At 39.3% G+C, this 18336-nt stretch overlaps 1 protein-coding gene across 2 annotated transcripts in view; it reads right to left on the bottom strand.

Annotated features, from left to right (window-relative positions):
* The window catches only part of scaf6 (SR-related CTD associated factor 6), a 172624-nt gene that overhangs the window by 13148 nt on the left and 141140 nt on the right, over positions 1 to 18336 (bottom strand). The window contains exons 12-15 of one of the 2 annotated variants that reach the window (XM_067135755.2): positions 13051 to 13236; positions 12687 to 12965; positions 5857 to 5952; positions 1389 to 1533 (exon numbers count right to left, since the gene is read on the bottom strand). In XM_067135755.2, the coding sequence (XP_066991856.1) occupies positions 1389 to 1533; positions 5857 to 5952; positions 12687 to 12965; positions 13051 to 13236 (706 nt within the window). The remainder of the gene's footprint in view (positions 1 to 1388; positions 1534 to 5856; positions 5953 to 12686; positions 12966 to 13050; positions 13237 to 18336) is intronic. The other variant, XM_067135757.2, reaches the window with a different exon arrangement.

The raw sequence follows: 18336 nt of genomic DNA, 5'->3' as shown, positions 1-18336 counted from the left end.
AGAGATTTAGTACTAAAGTACATGGCTCTTCCACCTCGAAAGTTACGTGGAATTGTGCATAGTATTTTTCCTTTGCTAGGTCCATGGATCAATTTACAATGACACACAGGTAGCGGAGAGCCTTATCGACCATAAGAAAAAATTTCAAGTTATGCCGGAATCTCGATATCTCAAATAGCCTCGACAGCTAAATTTTATTTCAAGTTATTGAAATTTCAATATATAGAGAATTCCGTTTTTGAGCATGTATAGCAAATAATTGAATCCTATGTAACTACAGGCTTTTACTGAATACATTATTTTTAACAGTATTTAAAAATATACAAACAATATTTTATGGCATCATTTTAATTATAACCCTTATTACAGTAAATTTTTAGATGACAGTACATACAGTAGTGAAAAAAGGAATATACCTAGGTTAACACCTTTGGAAAAAAATCCGTTATTCTCTTCCTTTTGCTACTGTTAACCTTTCCTCCCTTCACATTGAAACTTCTCGTAAATACCACGCAGCCGAGATTCGTAAATGGAGCTTGTCGTCTGTGATGTCGGGGATTGCTTTCGTACGTGACCGGTAATTATTTCACACCCAAGAAACAGCAAGGCTTCGCCGATTTTCCATTCACTTAAACTCCCAGCATCACTGTAAACCTTTCTTTACTTGTTAACTGTTCCTTACAAACCATAAATGCCGTATTGCACAGTTAATGTTGCAACAAAATTCGAGTTACACAGTATTTTTTGCTTCAATGGAGGAAATGTTTGCTTCGAGAAATGGAGAAATTTGTGTAACCGAATTTCAAGTAATAGATAAATAAATACGAAGAATAGGACAAACGGCTGGCAAATTTAAGTTACTTTAAGATACTGAATATTTGAGTAATCAGGAAGTCTTTCATTTCCATGCCCTTCGTGGCCTTTGACTTTCTTTGGCCGAGACTTTCCTTTTTCGAAGTGTCGGATTCCTTCCATTTTTTCCCCTCTCTGATTAGTATTCTATAGAGGATGGTTGCCTAGTTGTACTTCCTCTTGAAACAATAATCACCACCACCCCCTTTAATTTACTTTGGACCAATAATTCTTTCATTTTCCTTCAATCAATAATTATTTGAAGAACTGCAAAAGAAATAAGCCAGCCTTTAAAATTATATGGTACTTTTAGGATGTATTCAAAACAGTGAAAAATACAAATAAAATGCAATTATTTATCTCTGCCGAGTTCACAGTTTCATTTTGATATCTTCCGTCCTCAAAACAGATTTTCATAAATAAGATGACAGAATTTTCCAGATATAAGTTGCTCAGGGAGGATTGTACTAGAACCCAAATTTATTTTCTTGAGAAAGACTTCTGAAAACATTAAACATTTCAAATTATAACAGTACCTCGCCTCCAGAGATAGGCTGCTCAATGCCTTGCTCCTTAACACCTAAGCCTGCTCCACTCCAACCCATCTTCCGTAACATTTGGTGGCCCTTGTTGCTTTCATCCAGCTGTCTCTGTGCCTCTGTCTTAGAGTATGTTGAGCCTCTGTAACAAACAACATACATCCCACTTGCAAATAAACCTTATCAGAATCACATCACCATTATACAAGGTTATTCATAAAGCAGTGTCATATTTCTGAAATTTATTGTGAAATAAGTACTTTACATATCAGTGTGGATGATATACCAAAAGAGGAACAAGCTCTCCAAGTTTGTTTGACATACCTTACAAGTGATCTATGTGTGTGCCTTTGGATACACGGTAGACATCCAGACAATAGTCCAACTCCGTCCACGCTCATGTCAGCATGTTATGGTCAATCCTTGCTATCGCTGAGGTAATGCGATCTCGGAGGTCATTCAAGTCAGTGGGAAGTGGTGGAATGTAGACCCTGCCCTTCACATATCCCCAGAGAAATTACACGGGGTTAGGTCTGGAGAACGGGGAGGCCACTGCAACAATGCAACGTCATTGTCAGCAGTTCGTCCAACCCAACACTGCAGTAAGTTCTTGTTCAGGTAAGCGCGCACAAGTTGATGGAAGTGGCGCGGGGCCCTGTCCTGTTGGAAAACAAAGTCGCCACTGTCTGCACACAGTTGCGGCATAAGCCACTGTTCTAACGTGTCCAGATAAATGATGCCAGTCACTGTAGATTCGGCCAAGAAATAGGGTCCATAAAGCTTGTCTTCTGACAGGGCGCAGAACACGTTGATCTTTGGGGAGTCGCACACATGCTCGTTTATCTCGTGTGGATGTTCTGTCCCCCAAATGCGCACGTTGTGATGGTTCATTTTCCCCGATATGTGAAACGTTGCTTCGTTACTGAAGAAGAGTCTGTCACCAAAATCATCATTAGCTGCCACTGCAGCCTGCATGTCGGCAGCAAATTGTGTGTGAACCTCCTTGCCACCATCTGTGAGCGCCTGCAGGAGTTGCTTTCTGTACGGTTTCACTCTAAGTTGCTTGCGAAGAATCCGCCACACAGTCGGTTGAGACATTCCCAGCTGCAGACTACTGCGAATTGTCGATTTCTGAGGGCTGCACTGAAACAACTTATTAACACGACAGAGGTGCCAACATTTGAAGTGAGTTTTCAGTAATCCCCTTCCACCCCAGAAATTTTCGAGTCAAATCCAAAGTATCACCTACCTTCTCGATAATAACATCCCCTTTGCCCTTCTCAACAGCAATCTATTCTGAAATATTTCATATTACACAGAAAAAATGCACATTACCAGTTAGTTCCATCATAGCTTGTTTCGCATCCAGCAGCTGCTTTACAGTGTGGATTTCCTTGAAGTATCCTTCCTCCTCTGATGGAATTTTTGTCTTCTGAAACATAAGAGTTTCCAGTGTAGTTGTGCTCAATGTAGACCTGAACTCCCTCCGATTTTTCCTATCAATACCGAAAACCCTTTCTGTGGGAGTTACTGTCAGATACACTTAATACTGTAAATTCAATATTACGTACGGTTTTATAAAGGAGAAGAGCTCTTTCAATCACAATTAATTTTCAACGCTCACATGCAGCAAAAGGAAGTGACGATCGAAGCATCGTTGCCATCTCACAAGCGGTGAAAAGCGGAGGGTTGAGTAATAATGCTTGAAAGGATTAATTTTTCCAGCTTTCCTTTTTTTACCCATAGAAATTTGTTTTTGTGGTTTTGTCGCTTCGTAATAATATCCCCTTTGACCGTAATGCCGTAATCGTGAGGTGAAATCCATGACAATTATGGATAATCCATAATAGTTGGCACCTCTGACACGAGACAGTGGCCTCTGATGGTTCTGGCCTTCCGGGTCGTTTGGGTGGACACAGACAACCGGTGCGCTCGAACGTTTGATTTGATACCACTTTATGACTGTCCTGCGATCTGGTGCGTCCTTGTGAAATCGAGTGTGAAAGTGTCGCTGAAGTCACAGTAGCCTCTGTTTTTTGCAAATTCTATCACACAAAATGCCTTCTCCTTGCCTGGGAATGCCATTTTGAACACTTCTACACTTCTACCACCTAGCGGCCAATGGCGTCACCACAACATCCACACGCCTTATTTGATACAAACTTGGAGAGTTTCTGTTTCCATATATACATGAATCGGACTCGCACGTCTCATATAGCAACATTAAGATGTTATCCAAATGTGACACGATTTATGAATAACTCTGCACTGTATGACCTCAATTAACGACACAATTTTCTTCACTTAAATAAAAAGCACAAGCAGTGTACAGAAATGTTTTCCACTTTTGCTTGTATTATCCTTTAAGATTAAACTCTCATCACTCACTAAACTACCACAAAATTTTCACCGGCACATTCCTACTTGAAAACTTCTGATAGTGTATTTTGAGAGTCAACACAATAAAAGGTAAAATAATTGGAAGGTGTATTTAAGGTGTTACAATCTTTCAAAAGACTAGAGCATACTGCTATTACAGTGAAACCTCGATTCTCCGTTTTTCGAAGGACCATGAAAATAAAACGTACAACACGGGAAAACGGAAAATTCGGGAATGAATGAAAACCATCAACAATTTGGCTAAACATCACAAAAATGAAACATGTATAACTATAATCTTACAAAAACTCCTAAACCAAACCAAACTACAGCCCAAGTGGGACTTAGCCTGCCAAGCGACCGCTGCTCAACCCGAAGGTCTGCAGATTACAAGGTGCGCATGGTCAGTGTGACGAATCCTCTCGGCCGATATTCCTGGCTCTGTAGATCGGGGTCGCCATCTCACCATTAGATAGCTCCACAATTAAAGGTAATCACGTAGGCTGAGTGGACCTGGAACCAGACTTATATCCAGGTAAAATTGTCTGACCTGGTCACAATCGAACCCGGGCCCTCTGGATGAGAGAGAGGCATGTTAGACCGCGAAACCGCATTTATTACCGGTACGCGAGTTCAAAATCTCGATACTTTATATTCAATTTTACACGGGAATCTTTGTCAGTTTCCCGTGTAAACTTCTTTCAGTTCAGCAACTTTGATTAGGCTAGCCAAACTCTTCGAAAAATCTAATAACGCCAAGCCAAACGACAATCGACCACAAGTAGTTTTTAATTCTCTCATCTAATAAAATAAAGCACATTAGATACAAAAGCGCCCAAGATGATGGCGAAATCCGTTCATTTCTTAATCTTTCATTGTAATTTGGTATCTGGTATACTGTTCGTAGTCAGTTTCTGGAAATCTCGTACCGCGCAAATTAGGCCTACATCGACTTTTAAAGGTTATGTTGAACTCAAAAACATGGTTTCGAATGTAAGTATCGATTCTTAAAAGTTCTCGAATGCATTATATTCAATTCTGCGCGTCACAAATCCAATCAAATTGGAAAGATAAAAGAAATATAAAAACTTCAGAAATTACGGTTATTCGTGACCTTGAGGTCATCTGGAAAGCGCGTTCGCTGCACGTCAGTACGAGTTTGAAATAATACCAACCATTTAAAATGTAACGTGCGCAAATAAAACGACTGCGGTTTTTGGTATTTTAACACGAAAACATAAAATTCCCAGTTTTACATTAGGGCCTGAACAGTAATAAGCAATCCCAAGACCTCCCATGGCTTTTTTTTTTTTTTTTTAATGTAAGGTGCAACATCTGTTTTGGTCTCGCTAACATAATCATGTACGATAATATCAAAAATACTGAATTTGTGTTAAGAAGGAACAGTTTCGATTCCTGCCTGAAAGCCCAGTTACTCTGCAGTGCCCTGAGCAAAGTGCCGAAAACCTCTTCGGCAGTACGATCGAAAAAATGTAAAAATATAAACATCTAACCCTGGACATAATATGGACGTTTTATAAGTCCGAACATTTGACGAAACTCGTTCCGTCTTCAAGCAGAGCTGTCGAAATGCGCCGTGTTTCCTTGCAATTGTTGTGGCCACTCTCTGCTTTATGATTTTCCGAGATTCTTTAAACAATACCACCCGAATGCGATGCTAAGATGGTCCCTTATGCAAGTTCACCGCCGATCGGTTTTCCAGTACCGGTACAGTACTTGCTTTAATTATCGCAGTGACGGGGCATTAACGCCAAGATCCATAAATATGCCATAGCCGTCCTTTCGTGAGATACAGTTTATTAAAAAACGATTGATCGAGGATTTAGCGTTGATGGGACTGGGATTTCTGGACGGTTGATCCGGGAAATCGTTTTTCCGAGGAACGGATAATGCGGGACTTTTACAACGTGATTTAAATATGATGTTCGCGGGACCACGTAATTTGAACGCATATTCCGGGAAAACGTATTTTCCGGGAACGGATAATCGAGGTTCCACTGTATTAGTTAACAGCTCTGTATATTTATACAAACATTTCTGTTCTAGATCTGATAAATCTACTTACAAGAACGATGGTGGAGTCGGACTTCTTTCTGGACTACGTTGCTGTCTGTTGGAGGGACTTTTTGATCTTGATCTAGACCTCGACCTCGACCTTGACCTAAAATACAGAAGGAAAATTGAGTCCCTTGTGGATAACACAGAATCAAGAAGTCAGGTTATAAGCTACAAAATGTTCTCCTGCAAGTAGCACACAGAATGAAAAGGCAACAAAGGTATCAAATAAAGTGTACAAAAATTAACAGAGGCAATATAAAGCCAACAACGTCAAGATGGAACAGGGAAATTAAGTGTGGGTGCAATAGATACATCATATTGGACTGTTACAAACAGTATAAAATTTGTTGTTTCAGAAAATCAGTAATACACTAAAAATATTTTAAAATATGAAACATTTGAATGTAGTTTGCCATTTGTAAAATGTTTTGCACCATAGCACATTGACTTCCTACTTGCAAACTTCCAGGGTAAAAAAAAATTAGTCATGATATAAACAGCAAAGCATAATGATCTTAAGGAAGTGAGCACTTAAGTAATTCCTGGAGATGAAGCATTCAGAGAACAATGGCAAAAGACATGATATAGCAAAAAGAATCACCATCATAAACTACATTATCACAACAGGAATGATAGGAAGTTTTGAAACAGAAATTACACTTTACTAGTTGGTTCAGATTTTTAAGAAGGTGAATATCATGCAAAAATATGAAATGATACTTTTCATAGTCGAACGGAGAGATCCTCCTTTATGCTTGCCAGGGACCCACCAACCCACCCCTAGAAGTATTCTTCTTTGTGTAAAAAAATTAAAACCGACACAATGTAAATCTCTGAAATGTGGCAATTTCCTGTGTTCCTATTGGCTGCAAGGCAGTTCCTATTGTCTCTCTTGTACTGTCTTTCACATCGTCATGAATATTTACCATTGTGTTGTCTGTTTAGTACAGAATGAATCAAGAGAGTGTCATTTACTACATCCTGGTTAAGCAAGCACCTTTTGACACTAATTAAGTTACCAGCTGAACTGAAATTTCTTTCACTTGTCACATTGGAGGATGGAATAGACGATATGTTCTTCACTAGCAGAGCAAGTCTGGGATATTGTGTGCTGTTATTTTTCCACTATGCAAAGGGATCGTCATCAGAAAGGCGATCTTTTAGTAAATAAACTGTTGTTGTAAGAATATTGGCATCGTTCACTCATACATAGTCTGTGTCACCATTAAGTTGTTTTTTACATACATCCAGGAACCTATTCCTGAAACAATCATAAGGGGACGGAGATCTGTTCCACACATTTTGATGCACTTCTGTGTAATGTTTTGTTTGATAACAAGTGGTACTGTAATGGATACACTGTATTTGTCACATTTTATACATGTGTGTTTTCATATGTGAGTTAGTAGATGCAAATGTTAATAAGGAAGCACAATATTTACATGGCACATATCCTGCATGTTGACGATTTGCAGTTGTTACTATAAAGAAGCATTCCCACACTTCGCTTTTCATCCTATCTTTATTAAGTGATTCATATTTCATCTCAGATTTTGTTTTCAACCCCTCTTTGGACTTCTGCTCCATATTCGCAATGAATGTCGTAGCGACTGTAAATGTGAATCAGTCAGACTGAATGTGGTGCGTTCGCTCAGAATGGCAAGCATCAAGCGGTCACTAGCGGAACAGGACTGAACTACATGACTACCTTTGTTCGACTGACCGTAAACAGGGAATGCACACCTTTACTTAAATAAAGAGATACTAGAACAGATCGGTGCCTACACAGATATACTAGCAGCTATAGAATATGGTTTTGAGATCAGGCAGAAAAAAAGTGAGATGAGAGTCATGAAGCTAAACACAAAATATGCTGCAAGATATTAGATACCTTATACAGTCATCCATAAGGGTTGTTTAATTTTTTCCAATTTGCTTTACGTTAAGCAAGCCATGGACCTATGGGAGTAACGGAGTCCCACTCCCATCTGACAGGCGAGGGACTCCTTGGAAACAACTTGGCGAACAAAATGGAATTCGATGGGGAGCTATCAATATTAATGGGGATTATGGAAGAAAGAAAGTAGAACTGGCTGAGTCAGCAAAGAGGATGCATTTGGATGTGCTAGGAGTAAGAGGAGATAACGAGGAAGAGATAGGAGATTATAAAGTGTACTTGACGGGTGTTAGAAAGGGAAGGGCAGAGTCTGGGGTAGGGCTCTTTATCAGGAATACCATTGCACGCAACATAGTTTCTGTTAGGCACGTAAATGAGCAAATGATGTGGGTAGACCTATCAGTTGGAGGAATTAGGACTAGAATTGTGTCCGTGTATTCACCATGTGAGGGTGCAGATGAGGATGAAGTTGACAAGTTTTATGAAGCATTGAGTGACATCGTGGTCAGGGTCAACAACAAGGATAGAATAGTGCTAATGGGCGATTTCAATGCAAGAGTTGGGAATAGAACTGAAGGATACGAAAGGGTGATTGGTAAATGTGGGGAAGATATGGAAGCTAATGGGGATGGGAAGCGTTTGCTGGACTTCTGTGTTAATATGGGTTTAGCTGTTACGAATACATTCTTCAAGCATAAGGCTACACATGGGAGGCTAGGGGTACCAGATCCATAACAGACTATATCTTAATAGACTTCCAATTCAGGAAATCTGTTAGGAATGTTCGAGTTTTCCGCGGATTTTTCGATGATACAGACCACTATCTGATCTGTAGTGAACTAAGTATCTCTAGGCCTAGGGTAGAGAAAGTGAAATCTGTCTGCAAACGAATAAGGGTAAAAAATCTCCAGGACGAGGAAATTAGACAGAAGTACATGGATATGATTAGTGAGAAGTTTCAAACAGTAGACAGTAAGCAGGTTCAGGATATAGAAAGAGAATGGGTGGCATACAGGGATGCTGTAGTAGAAAAAGCAAGGGACTGCCTAGGAACAACTGTGTGTAAAGATGGGAAAAGGCGAACATCTTGGTGGAATGATGAATTGAGAGCAGCTTGTAAACGTAAAAAGAAGGCTTATCAGAAATGGCTCCAAATAAGGGCTGAGGCAGACAGGGATTTTTACGTAGATGAAAGAAACAGAGCGAAACAAATAGTTGCTGAATCCAAAAAGAAGTCATGGGAAGATTTTGGTAACAACCTGGAAAGGCTAGGTCAAGCAGCAGGGAAACCTTTCTGGACAGTAATAAAGAATCTTAGGAAGGGAGGGAAAAAGAAAATGAACAGTGTTTTGAGCAATTCAGGTGAACTCATAATAGATCCCAGGGAATCATTGGAGAGGTGGAGGGAATATTTTGAACATCTTCTCAATGTAAAAGGAAATCATCCTGGTGGTGTTGTGAACAGCCAAGCTCATGGGGAGGAGGAAAATGATGTTGGTGAAATTATGCTTGAGGAAGTGGAACGGATGGTAAATAAACTCCATTGTCATAAAGCAGCAGGAATAGATGAAATTAGACCTGAAATGGTGAAGTATGGTGGGAAGGCAGGGATGAAATGGCTTCATAGAGTAATAAAATTAGCATGGAGTGTTGGTAAGGTACCTTCAGATTGGACAAAAGCAGTAATTGCACCCATCTATAAGCAAGGGAACAGGAAGGATTGCAACAACTATCGAGGTATCTCCTTGATTAGTATACCAGGCAAAGTATTCACTGGCATCTTGGAAGGGAGGGTGCGATCAGTCGTTGAGAGGAAGTTGGATGAAACCCAGTGTGGTTTCAGACCACAGAGAGGCTGTCAGGATCAGATTTTCAGTATGCGCCAGGTAATTGAAAAATGCTACGAGAGGAATAGGCAGTTGTGTTTATGTTTCGTAGATCTAGAGAAAGCATGTGACAGGGTACCGAGGGAAAAGATGTTCACCATACTGGGGGACTATGGTATTAACTGTAGATTATTAAAATCAATCAAAGGCATTTATGTTGATGGTAGAATGAGTTCTTGATTCAGGGTACTTATAGGGGTTAGACAAGGCTGTAATCTTTCACCTTTGTTGTTCGTACTTTACATGGATCATCTGCTGAAAGGTATAAAATGGCAGGGAGGGATTCAGTTACGTGGAAATGTAATAAGCAGTCTGGCTTATGCTGACGACTTGGTCTTAATGGCAGATTGTGCCGAAAGCCTACAGTGTAATATCTTGGAACTTGAAAATAGATGCAATGAGTATGGTATGAAAATTAGCCTCTCGAAGACTAAATTGATGTCAGTAGGTAAGAAATTCAACAGAATTGAATGTCAGATTGGTGATACAAAGCTAGAACAGGTCGATAATTTCAAGTATTTAGGTTGTGTGTTCTCCCAGGATGGTAATATAGTGAGATTGAATCAAGGTGTAGTAAAGCTAATGCAGTGAGCTCGCAGTTGCGATCAACAGTATTCTGTAAGAAGGAAGTCAGCTCCCAGACGAAACTATCTTTACATCGGTCTGTTTTCAGACCAACTTTGCTTTACGGCAGCGAAAGCTGGGTGGACTCAGGATATCTTATTCATAAGTTAGAAGTAACAGACATGAAAGTAGCGAGAAAAATGCTGGTACAAACAGGTGGGAACAATGGCAGGAGGGTACTCGGAATGAGGAGATAAAGGCTAATTTAGGAATGAACTCGATGGATGAAGCTGTACGCATAAATTGACTTCGGTGGTGGGGTCATGTGAGGCGAATGGAGGAGGATAGGTTACCTAGGAGAATAATGGACTCTGCTATGGAGGGTAAGAGAAGTAGAGGTAGACCAAGACGACGATGGTTAGACTCGGTTTCTAACGATTTAAAGATAAGAGGTATAGAACTAAATGAGGCCACACCACTAGTTGCAAATCTTGAATTGTGGCGACGGTTAGTAAATTCACAGAGGCTTGCAGACTGAACGCTGAAAGGCATAACAGTCTATAATGATAATGTATGTATGTATGTATGTATGTATGTATGTTGCTTTACGTTGCACTGACACAGATAGACCTTATAGTGACGATGGGATAGGGAGGATCTACAAGTAGGAAGGAAGCGACCGTGGCCTAAATTAAGGTACAGCCCGAGCATTTGTCTGGTGTGAAAATGGGAAACCACGGAAAACCATCTTCAGGACTGCCGACAGTGGGGTTCCCCGGATTGTTCAAATGAAAAAGAGACAAAGCTGGCAACACTGCATGTAATTTATAAGAGAGCTAATAGGTGGCAGCATTGCACTGTTTGGGGTTGTAGTGACAGCTCAGAATGTGGTCAGCCTGAGGCACGCATCTGATAAGTAGAGGTAAAAATTTGAAGTAACATTCGTGTTTAATAGTTATGTCCACAAATACAACACAGCATGATGAAATCTTTGTACAAAGGAGGAGCTTTGACGGGAAAGACTGTCATAAAGTGCAAATGTGCTTCATGATGATGCACTTCAACATACCGCCAACATAACAATGGACATCAGTGTTGTCTTTGTTAGAGTCTTATGGATCACCTGCCTTACAGCCAAGATCTCTTCTGATCTTTGGTCTGCTGAAGGATTATTAAATGCATTATTTGAACATGCCACAATTCTACTTACCTGGTATTATCAAAACAGATTTACAATCCCAGAGAAAAAGAAAATATGCTTTACTTATACTTGCAAATGTAACACTAGTGATTTTTATAACACAGTGGTGGCAGTATACGAATAATCTTTAAAAAAAAAAAAACACTACATAGTGCCAATATGCAAGATTGACAGTAACTGTAAGACGTATCGGCAGGAAGGATCCCTAAACTGTATGGTTAGCAATACTGAATCAAACCCAACAATTAGAAAATAACTATAAATCACTACCTTCAGTAAAGAATAAGGTTGTACTCTTAATGCATGCGATTACATGGTAGGGATTATAGACTCTTACGAACAGTTATCAGTAGGCCGTCATCGTGATATAGTGATACCTGGTGTTACGGGGGTGAGGGGTACGGAGGAAGCTCTCCCAGTTCCGGTAATACTGCCAACTAAATGGAAGTGAAATCTGAATTGAATCAATATGATCGATCGATAAGAATTTTCTAAACCTTTATTATCTGAAGCCAACAATTGTGTCACAGACACATTATATAAAATCCATAACATTTCTCGATGCGAATCTTGTTCCTAGCATGAATTCTATAGTTTGGCTTCGCTGTGTAAACAAAAACAGTACTAGTACGTAAAGTGTACCTCGGATGTCTCATGGCGATTCATAAGCAATTCATAGTTTGTGCTTCAAAGGTTGCCAATACGAAACTCGAAGATAACCGAGGTCTACCAATTCAGCACTAGGAAGCCCAGGTATCACTAAAAGTTGCACGAGTAACACATGCTTCACTTGAATCCTTATATATACCAGCTGTAATATTCGAGTGTGAGACATGGACCATGAGGAATAATAACTGTCTATAAATTTGGTTGGTATAGGCACGTAATTATTACAAATAACTGCTGAAAGATACTCAATGGATGAAAGGCAGTCAGATCATCTTTGACATGAAGGATAACTCATACTGAGGAAAAAGTATGCAAAGTGTAAAACTGAAGGTGAAGAGCAGCGTAGATGGTGGAGGAGGTTCTACACCGACCAACTGAGTACATGGAACAACAAGGGATGCGTAGATATGCATCATTGTTATAAAGCTGAGGATTATATTCAGTACTGAATAGATCCACAAATGTAAAAATTTCTGAAGTAAGTGAAATTCTAGGTGTAATAAAATTCTGCTCCAATGAAATGTACAGAGTTCATTCTGTTCTGCATTTATATTATCTAGCAGTCTACAACTGATCTACAAGTTCATTAAAGAATTGAATAAAACAAAGAAAGGGCATACCTTGATCTTGGTTTGTATGGCCTAGGTTGTCTTCTTGGCGGAGATCTCCGACTGCTACTGCTGTTATTAAGGCTGTTATTGTTGACCGGGTTGCTGTTGCTCATCATGCTTGAGTTGTTCATGTTCATATTACTATTACTATTGTTGCTAGTGTTCATTATACTATTATTGTTCCGACTATTACCATAATGTCGTGAACCAGGGGGAGTTCGAGACCGAGAGCGAGATTTAGATTTTGAACGGGTTTTAGATTTTGATCTGCTACGACTGCGGGATTTGCTGCAAAAAAACAAGTAGATTAATACATTCTCAAAGAACCAAATCTACATTAGTATTAGATTATGATTAATGATGTTAGCATTACCTGCGATATCTCTTCTTGGGGGGAGATTTGCTTTTTGACTTGCGTCGTACTATAGGTGATGGTGACTTAGATCGCTCACGACGTCCTTCTAAGATGTCCTCTTCTTTCTTCTTGCGGGCAGCATTCTTTGCTCGGTAATACTCGTACAGTCCAAGTTTCTCCCAGCCCTCGCTGTCAACAATCCGTCTGAATTGTCTAAGTTTATGAGTTTCAAAAACTTGGCAAAAGGCTACTAACATTATTAGAATTAGATAACTGTGTGAAAGAAGGCATACAATATGACCAGGATTGTTCAGATGAAACATAATAACATTCTTTCAAATATAGTTTCTTTTAAATATTTACAAGAGCCCCCTCTAATTCTCAGCACTGTTGACAGCAGTATGAATATGACAAACAACTGGCATATCACGTGTATTATTTAATTTAAAAGCTAGGGACATGATGGTCATGAACACACTTTATCTTTTACATAAAATCTATTCTTGTGATTATCTCCTAGTGTGTGGTCATTGATATCGGCACAATCCCAGAATAGGCCAGAATTTGAAATAGCGATAAAAGAATAGGGCACCAATGCTGAAATAGTAAACCACAGCAAAATGTTTTATGGATGACCAATGGAAGGGTTAAGTGAAAACTGTTTAAACACAGTAAACTATTTTAGCTGGTACCTTCCTGCGTCTTTGCTCCTACAGTGACAACCACCGACAACTAAACCGTTTCACTCCTGAGATGTATTGGAAGCACGTCTTGTCAGAGTCAAAATCAAATTTGGGTAAATGGAATGATTTTTCTATAGCTTGATGATGATGATGATGATGATGATCGAAGGTCATCGGCCCCTTTTTCTATAGCACTATTCGGAGTGGACCAATCTGAACATTTTTCTGCTGCCTTTCATATTAAGTGTCAAAAACTGATTTCACCATTCGAAACTCATACTGAGGCAAAAGTATGCAGAGTGTAAAACTAAAGGTGAAGAGCAGCAGCAGAAGATGGTGGAGGTGGTTCTACACTGACCGAGTGAGTACACGAAATGACATGGGAAGCATAGGTATGCATTTATTTACTTATTTCAATGAATGGTATTAAATACTATACATCCAGCTTACATGAACATGTTTCTGTACAGTGTTCTTATTTTAATTAATGTTATTAAATACTGCACATATTACCTACATTGGCGTTTTCCTGTACAATATGCCGATTTCAATGAATAAAAAAAGGTATAAATAATATATTTTGTACAATCAAGTGTTTCGAACACGATATTTATAAAATTTGATTACCGTACATAATATAGACCCTTTTCTTTTTGTATAAAAGAAAGAAATATATTACACATCTTTATCACGGTGAGTTTTAAAGTACACAGCTAGAAAACAACTGTTTAAAGACACAGTCCTTTTCGCCATGACAAAGCAGAAGACAAAAATGTTATCCGCAAGATGTCGTAGTGATTGCAGCCGTCCTGTCCACGCAGCTTCGTTTCTAAGACCCCTTTAATGCATGCAGTTAACCTTGATTTGCAGTTTAAACCTTTAAATGCCATGGAAAGAAAATATTTCCAAAATGTATCCATCCAAGAAGGTGCATTTACAGTATTCAAATAATGCACTTGGATAACACACTGACAAACATAACCTCACACAATGAAATTTAAAATAATAAAAATAATAATGAATTTATTTTTGATAGGTCTTATGGCGATGATAGGGCAGGAAAGGCCTAGGAATGGGAAGGAAGCGGCCGTGGCCTTAATTAAGGAACAGCCCCAGCATTTGCCAGGTGTGAAAATGGGAAACCACGGAAAACCATCTTCAGGGCTGTCGACAGTGGGGTTTGAATCCACTATCTCCCGGATGTGAGCTCACAGCTGCGCGCTCCTAACCGCACGGCCAACTCGCCCAGTAATAATGATTCAAAGACAACCTTGTACGATTTCCTGCCATAGCACCTCTCTCATAATTCAGAAATGCCAACTATTGCCGCATCACAAAGTATTCTAAGACCCATTAATGCACGCAATCACCTTGATTCTCAGTTTAAAACTTTCAAACACCATAGAAAACACTATTTCCGAAGTATATCCAACAAGGGGTATTTACATTACTCAAATAATGCACTTGGATAAAACATTGGCAAACATAACCTCATGCAACGAAAGAAAGAGAAAAAAATTACAATTCAAAGATGAGGGAAAATTATGCTGGCTATCCTGTGCAAATGCTTAATCTCTTGGATTACTGTACCGTTTGCATTTTTACATGCCTTGTAAGGAAAGTGCCCGATGCCCTTAAAACATCGTGGCTTATCGAACTTTAATATGGCGAGGGAAGGAAGTTTCTCATTTTCGTGTGTATTACAACATTGCAACACAGTACAGTGATTCCTACCCTTGTACGTTTTACCGGCTGGCACATCTCTCCTTTAAAACCATAAGTCCGTTTGTGCTCGGCATTAAAAAAAATGCAGTTTCATCAGCACTGACAATATTGTTCGGTGCATACGCTCGTTTTCAAACGCCCTACCCGGCTCGCTGGAAGGGCAAACCGATGATGATGATTCAAAACAATGTTTTAATTATGCTTTTACATGTGCAACATCTGAAAATAACTACCTCTCTTTTGGACAAACGGAAGTTATTTGGATAAACTAAGATTTGTGCTTAGGATGACCTCTCTGTTAGGAAGTATTGGCATTCATTAGCAGTTATGTATCTACTCAAGAGCATAAACTGCTGACAGTGGGGATCATATCCACTATCTCCCGCATGCAAGCTCACAGCTGCATGCCCCTAACCACACAGCCAACTCGCCCAGTCGTACGAATATAACAGTCTGCCTGAATATTGGCGGGAAGTAGCTGGGGGAGTTAGGTAACTTTCTTCTTTAGCATGCCATTTCTCTGTTTCATAAATTTTCCGATACTACTGGTACGTAACACACAGGTTCACCGTAGCATTCGAGCTATTCAATCCCTACTCTGAGACACTGATTGGAATGAGAAGTGTGCATATTTAACGGAATAATGGCAGAGAAGTGTTCATGGCTGTCTGCGGCCTGGTCATTCCAGCTTTGGAACTTTGGACTGTTAGATCAACACCGTAGTACTGTTCGTTAAAACGAGAAAATGTGAAGTTTTTCATTTGATCGAGTATTTTATATGATAACATTGCTTTTACCGCTACATTCCTATTGACATTTTTGTAATGACCTATATTGACTTCAGTTAGAAAAACCACAAAGTCAGTCTTTCTGAGAATCCCGTTGCGAAGCACGGGTACATCAGATAGTGTTTAAATAAGACAAACGATCGTTTTTAGTGGGTTTTAGTAGCTAATTAGTTGGAGGATGAGAAAAAAGACTATGCCCCATAAATGTTGTAGAACATGCTCTCAACAGTTGTCAGGATGACTAAATAGTATTTTGTTCCTGAACATCATAAGCAGTTCCGTGGTAGGATTATGTCAAATTATTTACATTTATTGAAACTTTCTGACATTTCCTCAAAGAATAACTATTCTATAGGGTACTTAAATTTGCTCTCGGTTAACAAGATCTATTAAAGCTCATGATTCTCATATGAGAAACCAGCAGATAATATAAACTGTGAATTAATAACATTCATATTCTCCACAGAAGCCAGACATTTCATCACACCTGACTCAGGTACTGAAATTCCATAACCCAATTGAATTTTACAGGCGACCTCGCTAGAGATCAAAATCTCATAAAACAACAAAGGAAAAAACTATTAGGATCTTGACTTTTCTCTATAGCTGTGATAAATGAACTTACGTCTAAATTAGATTGGGAACACATATCTCATGAGCAAAATCTCTTCACAAAATCTTTCAGCAGAGAATTATAATCTTACCCCTCAACATCAAGGCTTACACAGTGAAAACACATGAGAATAGGGATACTGTTCTAAAAGCCACTAACAATTCTGCACAAAGAATTGTTAATATGCAGACACACTTTATGCTATATGTTGCAAGAAAAAAACAGATGAAGTATACCTTGGTGCATACAGCTCTGCTATTCTAGCACCTCAGTTGAGAATGGTGATGCCAGAAAATACTTTTGTTAATTTTCTTACCCACATGCTGGTAATCTTGGTACATTTTTTATATTTTCTCCACTTTTGTTCATTACCTTAAATTTTTCACTAAACATATCTTGATATGAAGGAAATTTTTTTTTTTTTTTTTTTTGCTATTTCCTTTATGTCGCACCAACACAGATACGTCTTATGGCGACGATGGTAGAGGAAAGGCTTAGGAATGAGAAGGTAGTGGCCGTGGCCTTAATTAAAGTACAGCCCCAGCATTTGCCTGGTGTGGAAATGGGAAACCACGTAAAACCATCTTCAGGGCTGCCGACAGTTGGGTTCGAACCCACTAACTCTCGGATGCAAGCTCACAGCTGCACGTCTCTAACGACACGGCCAACTCGCCCGGTAATTATTTATTTGGACAACTAGTGGATGTTTCACTTTCTCTTGTCTTTGAGCTCATCTTTTAAAGGCCACTTTTAATTACAGTATGGTTGGCACGACTACGAATATACTACTTTCACAGAACCAGCAATAATTGTTGTACTCTACATTCCAGTTTCGAGCACATCTATTTTCACGTGTCTGCATATTCCTGGCTGTTGAATGGTAGATACGCCTTGATTATGAACGAAACCCCCATTTGAATATAGCATGTCATTCAACCTTATGTGCTGCAGCACAATGTTGAGAATAGCAAAGGTGCATGAGACAGCCTGCCAGCTGATTGCTGTCCTGCAAAAGCTATCATTTATTTAACACCACAAGGCAATAAATCTCTTACAAAGGGTGTTGTTTGTTTGTTTTAGATTTAATCTTTCCTGTACAATTGTAACAGTTTGAAAGTTAAGCTTTGCATTCAGTCTTTTGCTTCAAAAGCTAGTTATAAAATTCTCGGTATCATGTAGTTCTTGCAGTAATATTTACTTGGTGTATTTAGTGTTGTGTGTTTAAATTTGTGCTATTAACCTGTTGCGACACGCTCCCTTTCATGTCTCAGTGTCGAACGGACACTCCCCCATCAGTTAGTGGGAGGAACGCGTGAGCCAATCAGGCTAGAGGAAAAACTTCAAGAAGCTTCAAACGGAGCATATAGGGAAAAGTACTTTGACAGATCAAAGAGAATCTAGCTAGCCGTCATGAGAGCAGGCTATAGCAGTGCAGAATTTGTAGGTTATGTGTGTGGCAGTGAGCTGCAGAACCAGTTATATGTGGCTAGGCAAA

The sequence above is a fragment of the Anabrus simplex genome, chromosome 1 (genome assembly GCF_040414725.1).
Source record: "Anabrus simplex isolate iqAnaSimp1 chromosome 1, ASM4041472v1, whole genome shotgun sequence".
Classification (NCBI taxonomy): domain Eukaryota; kingdom Metazoa; phylum Arthropoda; class Insecta; order Orthoptera; family Tettigoniidae; genus Anabrus; species Anabrus simplex.
The sequence above is the reverse complement of the archived record's forward strand: the minus strand, read 5'-3'. Positions and strand labels throughout refer to the sequence as shown.